General features: G+C 33.4%; 1 protein-coding gene across 1 annotated transcript in view; it reads right to left on the bottom strand.

The window, feature by feature from the left end:
- Positions 1–3,054: 3,054 nt before the first annotated feature.
- The window catches only part of LOC148942539 (ubiquitin carboxyl-terminal hydrolase 3-like), a 63,898-nt gene continuing 47,888 nt past the window's right edge, over positions 3,055–19,064 (bottom strand). The window contains exons 7-10 of the mRNA XM_089102772.1: positions 16,435–16,570; positions 12,696–12,814; positions 8,134–8,330; positions 3,055–5,033 (exon numbers count right to left, since the gene is read on the bottom strand). Of these exons, the coding sequence (XP_088958898.1) occupies positions 4,880–5,033; positions 8,134–8,330; positions 12,696–12,814; positions 16,435–16,570 (606 nt within the window). The 3' untranslated portion in view covers positions 3,055–4,879. The remainder of the gene's footprint in view (positions 5,034–8,133; positions 8,331–12,695; positions 12,815–16,434; positions 16,571–19,064) is intronic.

A 19,064-nucleotide genomic window follows, 5' to 3' on the forward strand; every position in this document is an offset into this window, starting at 1 on the left:
GATGTTCCACCTATGGCTACCCATCATAGGGGATCGATATGGACAGTCTGCTGGGCAGCAAGATATCTTCCTTTCCTTATTCCACTTTCAAACATACTAATACATGCAAATTTATTTAAAACTGGGGGAGGGGGGTTCGTTTAAGCAAAAAACAACAACATTTACACCGTGTTTTGACAGGCCAGGTTCCAGTCGCATGTACCCCCACCATAATTTGGTATTTTTTTCTTCATCTTCTTAGGTTTTCTATAATTCATCTTGTGCGTTTTTCAAAACAACTTTTTCAATATTTATCCTTTTTTGGTGTTCCCATTTAAAAAAAACGCCCCCCCCCCTTCCCCCTATATTTTTAAAATACTTTCATTTGTATCTTCATAAGTAAATAAGCGAAAAAAAGTCCATACCCCTCTCCCCCCCTCCCTCTATATTTTTTTGGAACTGGCAACCCTAGTGTTGGTCTCAGGTTGCTTTTTGCGCAAAATTGTGTTAGAAATTACAAAACACATCACCAACAGTGCTTCGAGTAGATTCTTTTTGAAATAAAAAAAAAACTAATCAAAAATAAGGTGAACTAGTCATAGAAGCATATTATGTCTCTAGTGTGAACTTCATAGATGAGAAGACTTATCGAGAAATAAAAATAAACACTTTTTTTTCAAAATTACACTTTTGCTGGGAGTGTGTTTCGGATTACAACGATTTTTTTTTTTTTTGTAAAAGGACGCAATGAAAAGCTAGTAGGTACTTTAAATTTGCTTAAGACCTAAGTTCATTAAATGGTCTTTCAGTAAACAGCAAACCCCACAAGTAAAAAGGTGTTTTAGGGTCCATTCACAATGAGACTTTAATGATATCGAAACTTAGCTAGCGTTAGTTTGAGCCAAACAGAAAATTTACGAAAAATCTGTCCGGCTCGTATTAGCGCTAGCTAAATCTCGATATTAGTAAAATCTCATTGTAAATGAGCCTTTAGTGAAATAAGTTTTTATTTTTCCTCCAAATCAGCAATTTTTCACAGAATATATAGATTTAGCAAAAATCTCAATCAGATATTACAGTTACATTAGAAAACGTTTTGTTACAAGAAGACCTGTCTTTGATAAATGGTACTTCCCCCCTTTGATTAATGCAGTGAAAAAGCTTCCAGGCTGTGGACACAAATGCGACCACTTCGGACTGCATATAGGTTTTGCGGCAACATTACGTAACATATGACAAAATGACGTGATGACAAAATGATGACATGATGACAAAATGTCATCGTGACAAACGACGTGGCAAAAATGACATGACCAAAAATTTCAGATAATCGTAAAACTCGAGGTGATTTAGTCCAAATTGGGCGCTAAATTATTTATAGAGTTATTTATATAGCTTTTAATTTATATAAATTATTTATAAAGCAGTGTTGCTTAATTTGCTAAAAGCGTAGAGGCAAAACGTACGCCATTTTAGTGAATACCAGGGGCTATATTGCTAAGGGGTATGTAAATTTTTTTACTCTATCTTTGGCCAATCCTTAGGTTTTTTCCTTTATTCTTTCTCCGTTACCTTTCGTTTTATTCTTTAACCTTTTTATCCTTTATTCTCTCCTTTTTTTTCCTTTAAACCTTTTCTTTGGCTTCGATACAAGTTAAATAAATATTCAATTAAGTATTATTCAAAGAGCGATTATTCACCCGATAAAGAAAAGGCTGGATGAAAGCCTCAGACCTTAGAGTCCTATTTAAAGCCGTCAAGCTATCAAGACTATCGATCAGGAAAATTTTCTATGGGTGTAGCCTTTTCGGATGCAATCTACCATCCCCAGACTTATTCCCAGTTTTTAAATGATTATCAAGGTCTATGGCCACTAAAAAATTAGGGACTAGTCTCAATGATAAAATTTTGGTTGAAATTTGTTCTTTTATCGAGTGATAGGTTGCTTAGGGCAGTTTACGAAGATTTATTCTCGCAGGGAAAAAACCATCATGGCCACTAAAAATAAAAATATTTTAGAAAATAAAACATAAAATAAAACAAACTTTAGATAAACAGAGTTTTATTTTGTTTGGAATGAAGGTAGAGTAGCAATGCATATGCATGCAAATTGGAGATTAAGAGATTGGGAGATAAGAGAATAAGGAGATTGGGCATGCAAATTGGGAGATTGAGATTGTACTAGAAAAGTAAATGATCCAAAATTGGAGTGAGAAGCTGAAGAACTTGAAAACATTAATATTCGATTGGAGATTAAGAGATAAGAGAATAAGGAGATTGGGCATGCAAATTGGGAGATTAAGATTGTACTAGAAAAGTGAATGATTCAAAATTGGAGTGAGGAGCTGAAGAACTCGAAAACGTTAAAATTCTATAAGGAGGCTCAGGTAGTTTATGGGCTAGATTTCTACCTTAAGCTGAATTTACCTGCGAGATATCTTATTTTGTGGATGCAGCTCAGAGCTAATTTCCTTCAAATTAGCGCAAGATTTTAAAGGTTGTCAAAATAAAGAAGTTGCGAAGAAGACAGGTATACTAGCCCGCTTTGCAGATGCTAAGATGAGGAGGAGAATCTTTTGCAAAGATGAGGAAAGATGCAAAGATGCAAAGATCTTTTGAAAAGATGAGGAAAGATGCAAAGATCTTTTGCAAAGATGAGGAAAGATGCAAAGATGCAAAGATCTTTTGAAAAGATGAGGAAAGATGCAAAGATATTTTGACAAGATGATGAAAGATGCAAAGATGCAAAGATCTTTTGAAAAGATGAGGAAAGATGCAAAGATATTCTGCAAAGATGAGGAAAGATGCAAAGATGCAAATATCTTTTGCAAAGATGAGGAAAGATGCAAAGATCTTCTGCAAAGATGAGGAAATATGAAAAGATGAAAAGATCTTTTGCAAAGATGAGGAAAGATGCAAAGATGCAAAGATCTTTTGAAAAGATGAGGAAAGATGCAAAGATCTTTTGCAAAGATGAGGAAATATGCAAAGATGAAAAGATCTTTTGCAAAGATGAGGAAAGATGCAAAGATGAAAAGATCTTTTGCAAAGATGAGGAAAGATGCAAAGATCTTTTGCCAAGATGAGGAAAGATGCAAAGATGCAAAGATCTTTTGAAAAGATGAGGAAAGATGCAAAGATCTTCTGCAAAGATGAGGAAAGATGCAAAGATGCAAATATCTTTTTCAAAGATGAGGAAATATGCAAAGATCTTTTGCAAAGATGAGGAAATATGCAAAGATCTTTTGCAAAGATGAGGAAATATGCAAAGATCTTTTGCAAAGATGAGGAGGATGTTTTGGGAAATTGCTTGAGCAGGTGCCAGGGGCTCTCTACGATAAGGGAAGATATATTCAAAAAAACTGAGTAGATACTTACAGGCGTCTTAATTGTAAGTCGCCACATTTTATCTTTAGAATAGCGAGGTGTCTGGAAATTATGTTTTTTTAAATGTAGAATTCTTTTACATTTACTGAATAAAAGAACTTGAACTTGACGATCGCTGGTGCACGTTTATACTATATGTGCTTTTTGTGTACATTTGTGCTTTTTGGCTTTAAAAAATATACTTTATCTCACCTATCTTTGTTCCAGTTTCCCCATGCGCAATCTTCCGGAAAAAAAGCTTTAAGAAACCCACCGGAAAAAAAAACCGAAAAAAAAGAAACCCACCGGAAAAAAAGCTTTTCAGACGCCAGTTAAACTAATCCTTGGATTTTCATTTTTTTTTTGGAGGGGGGGGGGTTAAACTCAAAAAATTGGTTGAACTCTTGACTTACCATTACATTCAAAACCATCAAAAATATATCCAAAACCGTCCAAAGACAAAAAACCATCAAACGCCATTGGACATAATTAAGAGTTAAACTAATAACTTTTACCATAAACTTAAAAATATCCTCTATCCAAAATCGTTTCGCTTTTTTTAAAAGGTAATGAAGGCTCTATATTTTTTCCCCTGTTTTTAATTTATGCATTCCTTTTAGTTATTTTTCTTGTTTTTAATTTTTGTCCTTGTTTTTAGTTTATGCATTCCTTTTTATTATTTTTTTAGACTTATTGTGTGTTTGTTGTGTTTTCGTAAATCGTTGCTTTGTTTGATTTGTGGACCGTTATCGAAATTGTATATAGTTATTTTTTCTACTCCTTGATTTCGAGGGAAATAAATAGCGACTATTCAGTAAACGTCCGCTAAGGGACGTTTTTGATGATCAAAACTATTAACACAGACCGCAAACTAGAAACGTAAATCTTATAGATTGGTTAGCTAATAAAATAAGACAATGTTAAAAAAAAATAGTATTAATAACTTCAAAATACTTCTTTTCTCTGTCTACATCCGAAGAACATGTGTATAGTAGAAACCCTTTTCAGTGTGCAAAAAAAAAGAATAAATTATATACACACTTTCAAAGGTTGCAAAGAATAAAGTTATTTTGTTACATTTCTCAAAGTTGACAAATCTCATGCTGTTATGTTTTGAACACAATTTTAGCCCTCCAAACATTTTCAAACACGTTTTTAAACATTTTAGCCAATAAGCTTAAACAAAAGCATGAAGAACAAAAAAACTAAACACAGTGTCAAGACAAAAAAAAATTGCTATAATCTTCTTTTTTTAAGAGTGAAGAAAGGAGATAAATAAAAACTAAAAAGCACGAACTCAAAACCCAAAAGAGTCAGTATTTGGAATCACGCTCTTAGATCTTAAATGCCAGGATACATAGAGCATCTCAACAATATTGGATATTCAAAATTTGAAAAAAGACACAAAATCTTAACGCAGAAGAGGACAGTTTGACGAAAACCGTAGCTCAATCACAATATAAAAAGGAATTACAGATAATCATATCCATGAGAGCACTATTCTATATATTTTTTTTCCACTAAGGGTCACGTTTCAAGGTATTTGGAATTCCCGACGAACATAGAACAAAATATAAGCTTTACACTTAGCCACTGTTTCTTCATCAGTTGGCTTAACGGTGCTGTCATTAAAATGATACCAGTTTCCATCGTGGCTGGCAAAAGCAGTGTAATGTCCAGAGCCAGTCCTGAGAAGAAATATCAGGAGATATTATCGGAAAAACACAAGTAAAATAAATAGTTATAGAGTTTGCATTGAAACAAATATAATAATAATAATAATAGTTTATTCTTACCCACTGTTTTAAAAAAGCGGAGTAATAAAAATAAAAAGATCATCATAAGCAAGGCCGTACCCAGAAGGGGTAAGGATACGGGTTTGACCCCCCCCCCTCCCAAAAAAAGTCTGATTCCTAAAAACGTAACAAAATGCATGTACACAAGTTTTTTATGCGTTTTTTATGCGTTTTTTTTTAGACCCTCTTCTGAAAAAATCTTGGATACGCCCTTGATCAAAAGACACAAAAAATGACCAAAAACACAAGATCATGAAAGACACAAAAATCTTCAAAAACGTAAAAAGACCCAGAAAGAGGAGACAATGAACCTAATTGCGAGAAAAGGCAGATAAGGCGGCGAAATAGACCAAGACTTACTGGTGCATCATTTGATATTTGAAATACTTGAGTGATGTCTGTTGCTGAATATAAAGAAAAAAAGATTTACTATTTTGAAAAGATCGAGCTAGGTAAGGGAAAAATTCTGATCCTGGTAATACTTGACATTGATTCGTGCTGAATCACTACAAAAGCGGGAGTAGTCTAGATAAAGCTCATCCTCTATAACGATCCGGCTTTCTAAAAATTTTCGAATACCCAAGCTTCAGTTCCATTTTAACATCCATAACAGCCTGAGACCGGAAAGAGCTAAATGATCTACGAACACTGAGACTTTTATTTCTGTCCTTATTTACCGCAAGTATTTATCAAAATATTCACCAAAAGTGGTTCGGTATACTAGACAAAGGAGAATTTTGTTATTATCAGACAAAAAGATTTGACAAAAAGATCTTATATTATCATCAGAAAAAAATGTGACGAAAACATGAAAAGAAAAAACTTAAAAAAAAATCCTAAAATATTAAAGACAGAAAAAGCTATGTAATACTTACATAGCTGCGCAACATAACTATGATATTCATAGCCCCATAATGTTAAGGTTTATGTCAAGGTCGTATTCAGAGAAGGGGTTAAGGAGTTTGAACCCCCCACCCCCAAAATGTTTGTCTGACTTACAAACATAATAAAAATACAAAGAAATAAATTTTTATACGTTTTTTAAAGTCTTTATGTATCCTCCCCCTCCCAAAAAAAGACCCACCCGAACAAAAATTTTAGATACGGCCTTCCGGTTTGATGAATGGATAGCTCTTGGACCAGTGAACCCAATGATATAAGTATCTTGTCCTTTTGATTCAAGTTACAGCTGCAGACGTGCCCCGTCGATTGATTTAGAGGGAGAATTTCGCGCCTCTAGCCGGTTTTAGAAAGTAGTAAAATAGTATAGCTATGTTTGATGAATATTAGCATCCGACACGAATCATTTGAAGTACCAAGGACAGTGACAATGAAATATGATGGTTACCGATCTCCTGATTCATTGCCTTCGATCGGGAGTGTATACATAGTTGAGGGCAAATTATCCGAAGATTACCGTGTTTACCCCCTGATTTCTCCAGTTACCCATTTAGAGCTGGGTCGCCTCTGGCTGAGCTTACAGGGTCACACCAATGCCACCTATTCCAAACCAAATAACCAGCAACACCAGGACTCGAACCCCTGTTCTCAGGATTTCAAGTCCAGTGCGCTAACCGCTCGGCTAGGACGGCTTAAATTGGTTAAGTAGAAACTTACACAGCGAAACGTATCTCAAAAACTTAAAAAAATCGCGAATTCAATTTCTATTGAAAGAGACCTCCATAGGCAGTATGTGTTTTTTGGTAGTTGCAGGCGCTGAATTAAAAAAAAGAAAAAATTTGGGTCAAAAATAAGCAAAAATAAACTGATAAATATAGCACCAAATGGCTTAAGAAAGTATAGCTTTTCTTTGAAGGTTTATTTTTCATTGGGAATCTCTAGATTGCTACAGTTTGAATTTTTACTGACAAAAAGCATTGTCAACTTCAACTAATTAGCTTGACTTATTCATTTTCGCGGTTCAACGTAGCAACATTGACAAAAATGTGGAACTGCCCTAACAGATTTTTAATTTTGAAACAATTAAAAGGGGCAATTTTTTTTGCTTTGATGTCCTTCCTACTTTAAACCCCGCTTGGCGAGCTTTTTACAACCATCCTTAACTCATTAAACTCGCCCCTTAGCCCCTCGGTCCTCGTCAAACAGTTCTTAAATTAGCCCCGCGAAAATTAGCCTGATAAATAAATTAATAGCCCGAAAATAAATTAGCCCGAGGGGAAAATTAGCCCCTCGGTCCCCTGCATATAGTTCTTACTTGGGCTGGCCGGACACAGGCCCTTGCATGACGTTATTTTTTTAAGTGATAATTTTTGAGACTTTAGGTTTTACACATTATTTGATATCAAAGCTATTTTGTGAAGTAATTCAAGTTGAAGCTCTAATTTTTTAGTTGCATTTGCATCTCTAGGAGAGAAAACACACAAGGAAAATCAGCTTTAATAGCTTTTGATATCTTATAATAGCTTTTGAATATTGTTCAATATCTAAAAAGACATCCAAAAACGAACTTTAACAGCATTGTCAAATAAAGCTAATTCAGCGTTCATTTAATATAAAACGTCTAAACTCCAACCATAAGATTATCCTCATTGGTTATTAATCGATAATTGATGTTCTCTGTTTTAGAGAGAAAAACCCATCTAAAACTTCTTTTTACGGTACCAGGACACACTCTAAAGTGAAAAAATAAAAAACACATACTCAGAACATGTAGGGGTTGCTACCCATTTCCTTAATCTATTTATATTTCTATCTTACTGATCGATAGTTGATGGTCTCTCTTGTTGGGTAAAAATTTACTCTCTAAAACTTCCTTTTGTTGCACACTGACACACTCTCTAAAGTGAAAAAAGAAAATAAAAACATAACCACAAGATGAAAGGGTCACTACCCATTTCCTTAATTTATTTACATTTCTATCTTACTGATCGATAACAGATTATATCTGTTTTCGGTGAAAGGTTACTTTTTAAGACTTTCTTGTGTGGCACCCTGACACATTCTCTAAAGTATAAGAAGAAAAAAGACTTACCCAGAGCCATGATGTACTACAACAGCTGCCAAGTCAAAGAGGTTAGAATCGACCGAATCACAGGGGCTATTTCGACGTATGTCTGGAGGAACATAGCGCGACATGTCAAGGCCAGTTAGAGGAAATTCAATTTGAACATCAATTTTTGTTCGTAAATAATTTGTCCATCGGAATCTCTTCAAGTGAAGGCATAATACCTGAAATTAAATATTGAACTAAAGTAAACATTAAAAGATAATTGAAACTGTAGATTAATTCGAAACTGTAGCCAAAATTATAGCTTTTGAATATATTTTGAATACTTTAGCTGTTAAATTACTGATCTGAAAGTCAAAACGTCCTTCTGTGGAGAAGAAATATCCCAAAAATTTAGTTTAAAAAAAAAAGTTTAAAGACAAACCTTTGCTTCTACAATTACTAAGTCTCCGTAACTCCCAGCCAATCCCTAATCTTAAGCTGTGAAAGTAATACGTAAAACGTGAAAGTAATACGTAAAACGTAATACGTAAAACGTAATACGTAAAACGTAGAAAGTAAAACCTGACATTATACAACGAGTACTTGGTTGATCCCAGCGAATATGCCAAAATTTTCCTGAAGAAATATCCCAAAAATTGCTGAGAGTCAAAACCAAAAGGTTAAACTTTTAAGGTTATCTGAGTTGACTTTCTAGGGAACAAATATCGAAAATAGCGATAAGCTTTGTCGATACCCCAGCAATTTATTTTCAGATTATTCATAATTTAGAATGATTCTTGATTTTCTGTATAATCTGCATAATTAAGACTGATTTAAATTGCTTATCTAAGAGTTAAAAACGTCCTTCCTTGGAGAAAAATCCCGAAAATTGACTTTAAGAAAAAGTTTGAAGACAAATCTCTGCCTATACAATCCTTAAGTGTCCGTAACTCCGAGCCAATAACTAATTTACAGCTCTAAAAATAATAGTGTGACATAATACACGAGTACCGCGTTAATAGCCCAAATAGGCTATCCCAGAAAAAATACCCCAAAAACTGCTGAGAGTAAAAACCAAAAGATCAAACTATTAAGGCTATCAACTTTCTAGGGACAAATGCCGAAAATTTAAGACTAGAATACGTAAAAGTGGATACGTAATCTAACAAGAATTATCATAGACGGAAATTACCGGAACAAAAATTCGCAAGGATGAAACAAAAATTACCAAGGAAATTTAAAGCACCAAGGACGAAAAAAAAAATAATTCCTATTTATTTTCATAACGGTTTAAAATGGAGACATAATCTAAATAAAAATACCATAGACGGAAATTACCGGAACAAAAATTAGCAAGGATGGAACAAAAATTACCAAGGACTTTTAAAGCACCAAGGACGAGAAAATTAAATCATTCCTATTGCAATATTTGGTATGCTATTTGTCTGCTCTTCTACGGCCTTATCAGTGAAAGACAACGATTTTGCTATACCTCTATAGCTCAGATAAGGATTCAGTTTTACCGAATAGTTTTTTAATTTTAGTGTGCAGGGTTTTTTAGATTCAAAATAAGTTAAAAATTAGTGAAAAATCGTTGAAAAAGGACAACTTTCCTAATTTTTAAGCATGTTTAGATCTTTCTCAAAGTAGTATCATAATTCTGGCTCAGTAAATGGATAAATCTGTGACTATTGTACCCAATGATAAAAGTGTTGTCAATTTCAAATAATTATTTTTGCTTATTCATTTTCACGGCTCAATGTGGCAACATTGATAAAAATATTTAGTTTTTATCTTTTTAATTTTTATTTTTTTTTTTTTTTTTTTTGGTGAAAAAAATTGTCAAATTTAACTAATTAGTTTTACTTATTTATTTTCACGGTTCAAAATGCAAATACTGATGAAAATGGGGGTACTAAAAACATTTTTATTTTGGTGCCTTTGGTAATTTAAGGTCACCGAGTCGACTTCGTAGGGGCAAATACACCAAGAAGCTATCTGCTTCACTGAAACCGCAATAATTTATTTACAATAAAGCATAGTATTTCAGATTTTTCATAATTCAAAACGAGTAACACAGATTGCTGATGAATTATCAACGACCGAAAATTCAATTATCCCGATTTTCAAATACTAAATATATGACAGCCAGAAAGAGAAACTTATGTAACCACCATCATGGGCTTTAAAAGATTTGCCACCATATACCCTGAAATATTTCGGGTAAATGCAGAAAGAACTTAGTTGTTTCACTGAAAACACAACAAAGAAGGAATACAGCAAGGGAAGAAAACTATCAGCATGTTTACGTAAGTAAGCACCTAATACAGAGCGGTATTCTCCTCATCATTAGAGTCTCAACTAAATAAATTAAGTATTGAGAGGGGGCATAGTGGAAACAGTAAAATAATTTCACATTTTCTAATGCATAACTTCTTAATCAAAATCTGCAAAATTAACAAACTGAGCACAATCTGCATACTACTTTTGCACATCTGAGCACATTATGCACAAAATGTGCGTAGCTAACTCAGCACAATTTGCTAACATAATTCTCGTAACTTGACTAAAAAACGAAAAAACCTGGTGGGAATTGGACGGGCCAGATCTCGATAAAAATTGCAACTGCGAATACAGCTTGTTGAAAAATTTTACATTCCAAGCCCAAAAAAAAAAAAAAAAAAAAAAAAAAAAAAAAAAAAAAAAAAAAACAGAGGAAAAGCATAGTGTTACCATACAATAATAGTAATAAAAATTTTAGCAGGAATTCCTTTCAGTAAGTGAGGGAAGGAATTGGAACTAAAACGAAATAAACAGGTAAGTTTATGGACATTTTAAGACATTATGAGAAGGTTGTTCAAGTCAAAAGATTTGGGGAACATTCTGAAAGGGGTGGGAGCGGTTCAGAAAGGCTTCCGCTCCCCACATAAATGCTTTATAGCACCGTAAAGCTTTGCAAATTAAGTACATAAATTGTAGCATCCGTACCTCTATAACTGACAATCTGATTCAGTTCTATTCGTCTACCGAATTTAGTTTTTGAAGTTTGGTGTGCAGGGTTTTTTAGGTTAAAAATAAGTTGAAAATTAGTTGAAAATCGTTGAAAAAAGGACAATTTTCTTGATTTTTAAGCATGTTTAGATCTTTCTCTAAGTAGCACCATAATTCTGGCGCGGTAAATGGATAGATCTGAGATTACTGTGTCCAGTGATAAAAGCGTTGTCAAGTTCAAATAATTAGTTTTGCTTATTCATTTTCACGGCTCAATGTGGCAACACTGATAAAAAATATTCTTGACCTTCTGGTGAATGGGCTGACAGAATTAATCATGTTACTGGCGCCAGTTAATTACGTAAATTCTTTTGGGGAGAGAGGGTAGGGTAAATTTGAAAACAAAAAGGGAATAAACAGGCAACTTATATAACAATATAAAAAATCGTGAGATTATACATTTCTGGATATTTCAGGAGAATGGGGGGGGGGGTAATTTCCCTAGCCGTACATACGTAATTCCAAGCCTTATATTTAAAATACAAAATTACAGAAAATGGTGTAAAAACAAAAGAATGTGCTTACCTCCACAATTTTTAAGATTGGATCCAAATAAGCTTAGACTTCTATTTTAAATCCCGATTTTAATACTTTTAGAATTATTTAATTTAATCAAAAACTAAATAATAATTTAATTAAATTTAGTACTAATTAAAATTTGCCTTTTTTCGGGGGATATTTTACTGTCAATAATAGACAAAGTAAAAGAAAAAGAAACTTCAATATGATATGTTGCTTTCGGCAAAATAAGGGACGACGTAAATAAATGCGTGAATAACTTACGCCGACCTTTCTGGAGGGAGGGGGAGGTTGAAAAACGAATAAAGAGATAAATTACATGAACAACACAAATCAAAGACGAAAATCCTGAAAAACAACGGAGTCAATAAAAAGATAAACGAAAGAAATAACTTCAACCATAAGACGCTTAAAAAGGGAAGAAATCTAAAGATTTTTTTTTTAATTATTCATGTGATTGTTCTTCTTTTAATTGTACGGGCCATAGACCAGTTGTTTTTCTTTTTTTTTTTTTTTTTTTTTTTTTTATCTTTCTCTTTGCTTCTTCATGGTAGGTCAGTCAGGCTTTAGTTTTTTAAAACATAAGAAACTTGTGTTTCTTACAATATTAATATAATATTAATATTATTATAACGTAAGAGAGAGAGAAAACGGCTTATTACACAACGTTCGTAGCTCTTGGCTAATTTACAGTTGCAAAAACGTTACATGTTAAATATAGACATAAAAACAAATGGCATAGCATTACATGTTAGAAAAACAAGAAACTTGTGTTTCCTACAATATTATTACAAAATTAATATTATTATAATGTAATATTAATATATTAATTATAATATTTATATATTTATAATATTAATATACTGATACAATATAATATTATTGTATTATCGATTCGAAAATGTTATTCGAATCAATATATTTCTGGGGGGACAGGGACAGATCCAAAGGCTTCCCCTTCGCACATTCCTATTTTCAAATTTAAATTAATATATATAATTAAACATATATGAATTAAACAGATTAAAACTTACGTTTGGTAGTCGACGAAGAGAGAATTTTTTTGTGGACCTTTGTTTACTACGGCAGGAAGAGCACATATACAATTCTGTTTCTCCAAGTTCTTCTACTTCCATGAAATTCAATAAGCAGTCTATAAAGATGAATAATACAGCATAAAAATAGTCTACAAATAATCTATAATAGTATATGGTAGTCTGTATGATAATCTATAGTAGTAATATACAGTAGTATATACAGTAGTCAATATTATACAGTGTTCTAAAGTAGTGAATAATAGTATTTAAAAAATTCCATTTACTTGCCAAATAATAAAATTACTGAAGAGTTTACATTTTTAAGTAATATTTCACCTTTTGGGTTGGGGTTGGGGGGTAAATTTGAGCATCCCCTGGGGTAAACCCCATTCTAGTTTATTTTCCGAGATAATGAATTTTGCAAAGGGACTAATTGTGTACTGTCCATGTTCGATTCGGCTTCTCTAAGGTTTACCACCTCCATAAAATTCAATAAGCAATGAAATATATAATATAATAGATAATATAACAATATATATAATATAATATATAACATATAATTCAATAATATAATATATAATATAATAATATATATAATATAATATATAATTCAATAAGCAATAATAAAAATACATAATAGTGCCTAAAATACTGCAAAAATGCCTCAAATAGCCTATAATAGTATAGAGTAGTCTATAGTAGTAGTAAGCAGTAGTCCATAGTATGCAGTAGTATATAGTAGTGGGTTTGAAGTATTTTTATTTTGAAGTTTTTAAAAAATCAGGTTGAATATCAAATTCACGAAACTGCTGAATACCGAATTTAGAGAACTTATTGAAAAAACATTCAATTTCGGAACTGTGTTAGATGACAGAATTCATAATTAACTAACTAGTCAACTGAACAGCCTGAAAATGTGAACAGCCTCGGGAGGGGGGGGGGGATTTTATGCCTAAAGCTATCGCAAGAGTGTACTCAAGAACTTTTTAAAGTTTCCTGGATATCAGATGAACGATAGTAATGTATATGTAACGATAGTAATGATAGTAATATATGCCCCCCCAGACCTCAGTTTGCCCCCCTCCCCAGCTGAAATTTAGTTTCTACAAAAATAATTGTCAAAATTAAGATAACCCTGCATAATTCAATTCAAGTATCCAGAGGAACAGGTCAGTTTTCTTTAGTATATCTTTTTTTTATGGTAGTATATTACTCATTTTTCAGTTTTTACTGTCATTTTCACTTGGATGGGGGAAATTGGCTCCAACTTCCAATAGGCGAATTCCACTAGACGAATTTTCGAATATTTGTCACATTTTATAAAGTTTTTTTATACCCCCCGCCCCCTCCCCCCCCCCAAAAAAAATCCTAGATACGGCCGTGGTTATAGCACCATTTCTCTCGAATCACTGAATCATTGACCTTGAATTCTTTGAATCTTGAATAATTTTATAAAACTACCTTGTTACTAATCAAACATAGTGACAATTAATAATACCAGCTTATTGAGTTGAGTTGATCAAAGCCACAAACTCAACGCTATTTTAGATATTTTGCCTTTTTATTCCATGACAGTTATGCATTAAACAGTCATCTAGTTCCATGACAGCCTTATAAGTCTGCTGATATTCCATTGATAAAAGCTCTTGATGTTTTCTTGTCGTTATCAGACGGCTTATGACAAAGAAACTAATAGTTGTGAGCTGTTTTGAACGTTGTGAGCTGTGAGCTGTCTGCATTCAACAGTCATCTAGTTCCATGACAGCCTTATAAGCCTGCTGCATCTTCCATTGATAAAAGTTCTTGATGTTTTCTTGTCGTTATCAGACGGCTTATGACAAAGAAACTAATAGTTGTGAGCTGTTTTGAACGTTGTGAGCTGTGAGCTGTCTGCATTCAACAGTCATCTAGTTCCATGACAGCCTTATAAGCCTGCTGCATCTTCCATTGATAAAAGTTCTTGATGTTTTCTTGTCGTTATCAGACGGCTTATGACAAACAAACTAATAGTTGTGAGCTGTTTTGAACGTTTGTGAACAGGCTAAAAATCATGATTTGCAGTAAATCGAATGAAAAAATTACAAGTCATAAGATTTTAAACGAATGAATTCTCTTTCTTTGAGTTTAAATAAACAAAATACACAGTCTAATACACAAGTAGCCAATCACAAATAAACAAAACACACATCTAAATGCACGAGTGAACTTTCTGTTTCTCAATCGCTAAAAATACAGAATACACAATTTAATATACGAGCACACACAAATTCACAAAACACACATCTAAATACAAGAGTAAACTTTTTATTTGTATATGGTTAAATACAGAATCTAATACACGAGTATGATATATACACAAAATAAAAGAAAAAATAAACATCTAAATACACCAGTGAACTCTCAAACACACAAAAACACAAAAAAAAACACATCTAAAAGCACGAGTGAACACTCTATTTCTCTGTGGTTAAATGCACATAATACACCGTCTAATACACGAATATCACAAATACACAAAATTGCAAAATACACAGTCTAATACACGAGTACCACAAATACACAAAAAAACAAAAACATATCTAAATTCAGGAGTGAACTCTCTATTTCTCTGAAGCTAAACATAAAAAATACGCAATCTAACACACGAATATCACAACCAAACAAAAACACATCTTAAAAAAAAGCACGAGTGAACCCTCTCTTTCTCTGTGGTTAAATCCACAAAAATACATGATCTAATACAATACTACCAAATACACAAAACCGCAAAACACACAATCTAATACACGAGTACCACAAATACACAAAAAAACACACATCTAAACCCACGAGTGAACTCTCCATTTCTCAGTGGTTGAATACACAATCTAATACACGAATATCACACATCCACAAAATATAGATCTAAATAAATGAGTGAGCTCTCTATTCCTCTGTGGTTAAACACACCACAAAACACAATCTACAGAATTTTTAATTCACAAAACAATACTGCTAATACTGCAAATACACAAACCCAGCTAAAAAGACTACGCTGTATGGCCTTGTTAACAAGCTATAATGGGGGATCAGTTGGGCCTCTAAGATAATGGTGGGTGTACATGTCCTCATGGGAAAACACATACACAGCTAGGATCATGATGACTCATGGGATCATTAGGATTATACAAAAAATAAGTAATTTATTCCCATTAAGGGATCATGAGGTCATATCTGACATTTTCAAACTACTGAAATAATTTCCCAAATAGTTTCCTGAATAAGTCCTTTACTCCCATTATGGGATCATTAGGTCATATCTGACATTTTCAAACTTGTGAAATAATTTCCCAAATAGTTTCCTGAGCTACATTGAAAGAGAGGATCAGCAGAGAGCATTGCACTTTTTGGCAATGACTTTAGACGTATAAAACGTCAGATACGACCTTTATCTGTAACCGCGACGATATGACGTCTATTTAGAAACGTTTTAGCAATATAAAGGCTAACAAAGCTAGTTTTCCTTATAGATAATAGTCTTAAACTAGTGAAAAAACAAAGGTAGAATAAATTTATTATTTCGAAACTAATTAGGCAGGTAGGGATGTGTGTGTGTTCCATGCGTATAAGTATGTATATAAATTGTAATAATTTAGGTATTCACGGCCAAGCTTAAAAAATTATCTTAAAATGGTTTCAGGCGTCTTCTCTAGTAACACTCCTAAAGCATAAACATAAAAATGAAGTAAGTTAGTACCTGTGAGTCTACAATCTCTTCTGGTGGGGTCATCTTTCACTTTTTTGGAGGCGTAGAATTGACTTGGAATGTCTAGGGACAGGTCAAGAAATGGATCATTTTTCCCAGAGTCCATTCCACAACAAAGGCATCGAACCTAAGGAAAAAAAAAAATCAAAATAAACAAACAGCCAGCAAACCGGTAAGGGAAACCACATAAAAAACCTATGTTATAGTTCAGACAAGTTAAAATGAGTCTCCCTACATTCGAATTTCTAAAGTAAAACAATTTGCATTTTGCTTCTTGTTTCTTCTTCTTTACCTGCTTCTTGATTCTTTTTTTCCCACATCTCAAATTGTTACTGTTTCTTTCTCTACATTTCCAGCAGTTCATTGGATATAACTACATAGAATGTAAAATAAATGGGTTTGGAATGTCCAGGGACAAGTAAAAAAAAAATGGGCCGTTTTGGGGTAAAAAAGAAAAATTTAGATAGGTTTTGATTTTGAACAAAACGTAAATAACGTAAATAACGCAAGTATTTATTCTGGCAGGGATTTAAGCTAAATTTGAAGTTTTGTATTTTAATTGCGACCCATAAAACTGGTGAAATAAACCGTATTATAAAAAATTTCGTATAGTGCGGACTTGGAGCGAAACTACCAGCTTGAAAGATCTAAAGCCAAACCGGTCAGCCATGACAAAAAACCAACAAAGAGAAAAATCTCTAAAAAAAAAAAAAAAAACGATACGGGGGCCAGTGGAGTGAAAAGGAAAAAAACAGAAACAAAACAACGCGGATATTTCGCCTGTATACAAACAAGGCGTCTGCACCACGAAAGACACAAAAAAAAAAAATAAAAAACAAAAAACTAATAAAACAACCACCAAAAAAAAAAAAAAAAAAATGTACAATCGGCGCAAACTGATCCACGTAGGGAAAAGATGATAATATAGAGTTACTTCAGTGAGGACACCAGAGTAACTTAAGAAAAATAAAAAAACTGTAAATTACTTTAATTATTCAGTTGCGAAATAATCCTTTTGTTAGCTATTTGTTTGTTTTTTTTTTAGAGATTTTTCTCTTTGTTGGTTTTTTAACTACCAGCTTTTTTGGAAATCGAAGTAGGATTTACGATTTATACAAAAATTCTTCTGATTAGAAAAGTAACGAATTTGAAGAGAGCATCATCCATGTCCTCATCAAGATACCCCCCCCCCCCACCCACCCCTATTATATAGGCAAAATTATCAAATATCCTATGTAAACGATTTGGATTAGTGGTGTTCTATAACTGGTTGACATTGATAACAAAGCCCTTAGATATCAGGCGTTTTCAAGAAAGAGAGATAACAATGACATAATGGTCCTACGTCAATTTTAAATTCTTGGTCAACCTGCTTGAGACTCTAGGCATGCGTGCCTTTCCAGAAACTAACACACACGTACTTGTCTAATAAGAGAGTAATACGTACTCCCACCATTTACCCGTGCCATTTAAACATTTTTGCCTCTCAATTACTCGGACTATCTGTATTGGCCTTTTCCCTACAATTAGCCATGTCTTGATGCCTACTGCAAAATACTTGATTTTCAATTCAAATCAACGATGAGAGAGGTAACAAGTTTGATGAGGATGTCAGTATAGTCCTCATCAAGACGCTCTCCTAATGGTAAAACAAAAATTATCTATTTTCTAATGTAAATGATTTCTATAAATGATGTTATATGCGTAGTTGACGTTAAGAACTAAGCGCTGAAATCTCACGCGATTTCTCAGGCGCAATCTCAGCGCGTGAAATCTCACGCGCTTTTAGTTGTCATAAAAATTCATCCGGTGAAACAAGTAAAGAGCTCAAAGAGTTTGAAGGGCTATACTGTGTTTTGTTTTAAGATGCTTTACCTTGCATGTGTAACTTATTAAATGAAATAGTTAAATTTTATACGTTAAATGTAAAAACTCTACATGTTATATGTGTATTATATGTAAAATATTAAATGTTAAAAACCCAAAGATACCTATTTGGGAAAAACCAAGCACTACTTGTAAAACTTGCAAATGCTATTTTTAGATTTCCATGCTTCTGCAGATGAAGGAAGACAGATTGCCGAAGATTACCCTTTTCGGCCAACCGTCTAGGGCTAAACGGAAAGCAGATAGTCCAAGTCTGGGGTGGGAGGACGTCATAAAGAAAGATTTAAAGGTAATGGTAACTTCCTGGGAGTGTGTAAAAACGAAGGCTTTGAATAGATTGGGATGGAGGTGGAGCGTGCGTGGCTGTGTTGGCCTCAGGCGGCTTAGTGCTGCGGTGATTTGTTAGTAGTAATAGTAGTAGTAGTAATAGCAATAGCTATCTTGAAATAAATAAAATCAGTAAATCTTGGATACAAACTATCGCAGAAATCGGGAACCATCAGGAAATATAATGGCTTTTTCTGGTTAAAACGGTGTCCTGTGTTTTACTTTAGGACGCATAAGAAAAAAATTTGGGTCTTAATTTTAATTAAAAGCTTTTTGGCCATCTACCTGAGGCCAAAAAGAAATCATTTACGTATTGTGAAATACGTTCTTACCGCTGTTTTGTTAGGAAACTTGCCTAATCATTTAAGACCTGATTTCATCAAGGTGCAGCATACCCATCATTCTAC

This window comes from Artemia sp. Qi Xiang Cuo, chromosome 16, assembly GCF_049724085.1.
Source record: "Artemia sp. Qi Xiang Cuo chromosome 16, ASM4972408v1, whole genome shotgun sequence".
NCBI classification, from domain to species: Eukaryota; Metazoa; Arthropoda; class Branchiopoda; order Anostraca; family Artemiidae; genus Artemia; species Artemia sp. Qi Xiang Cuo.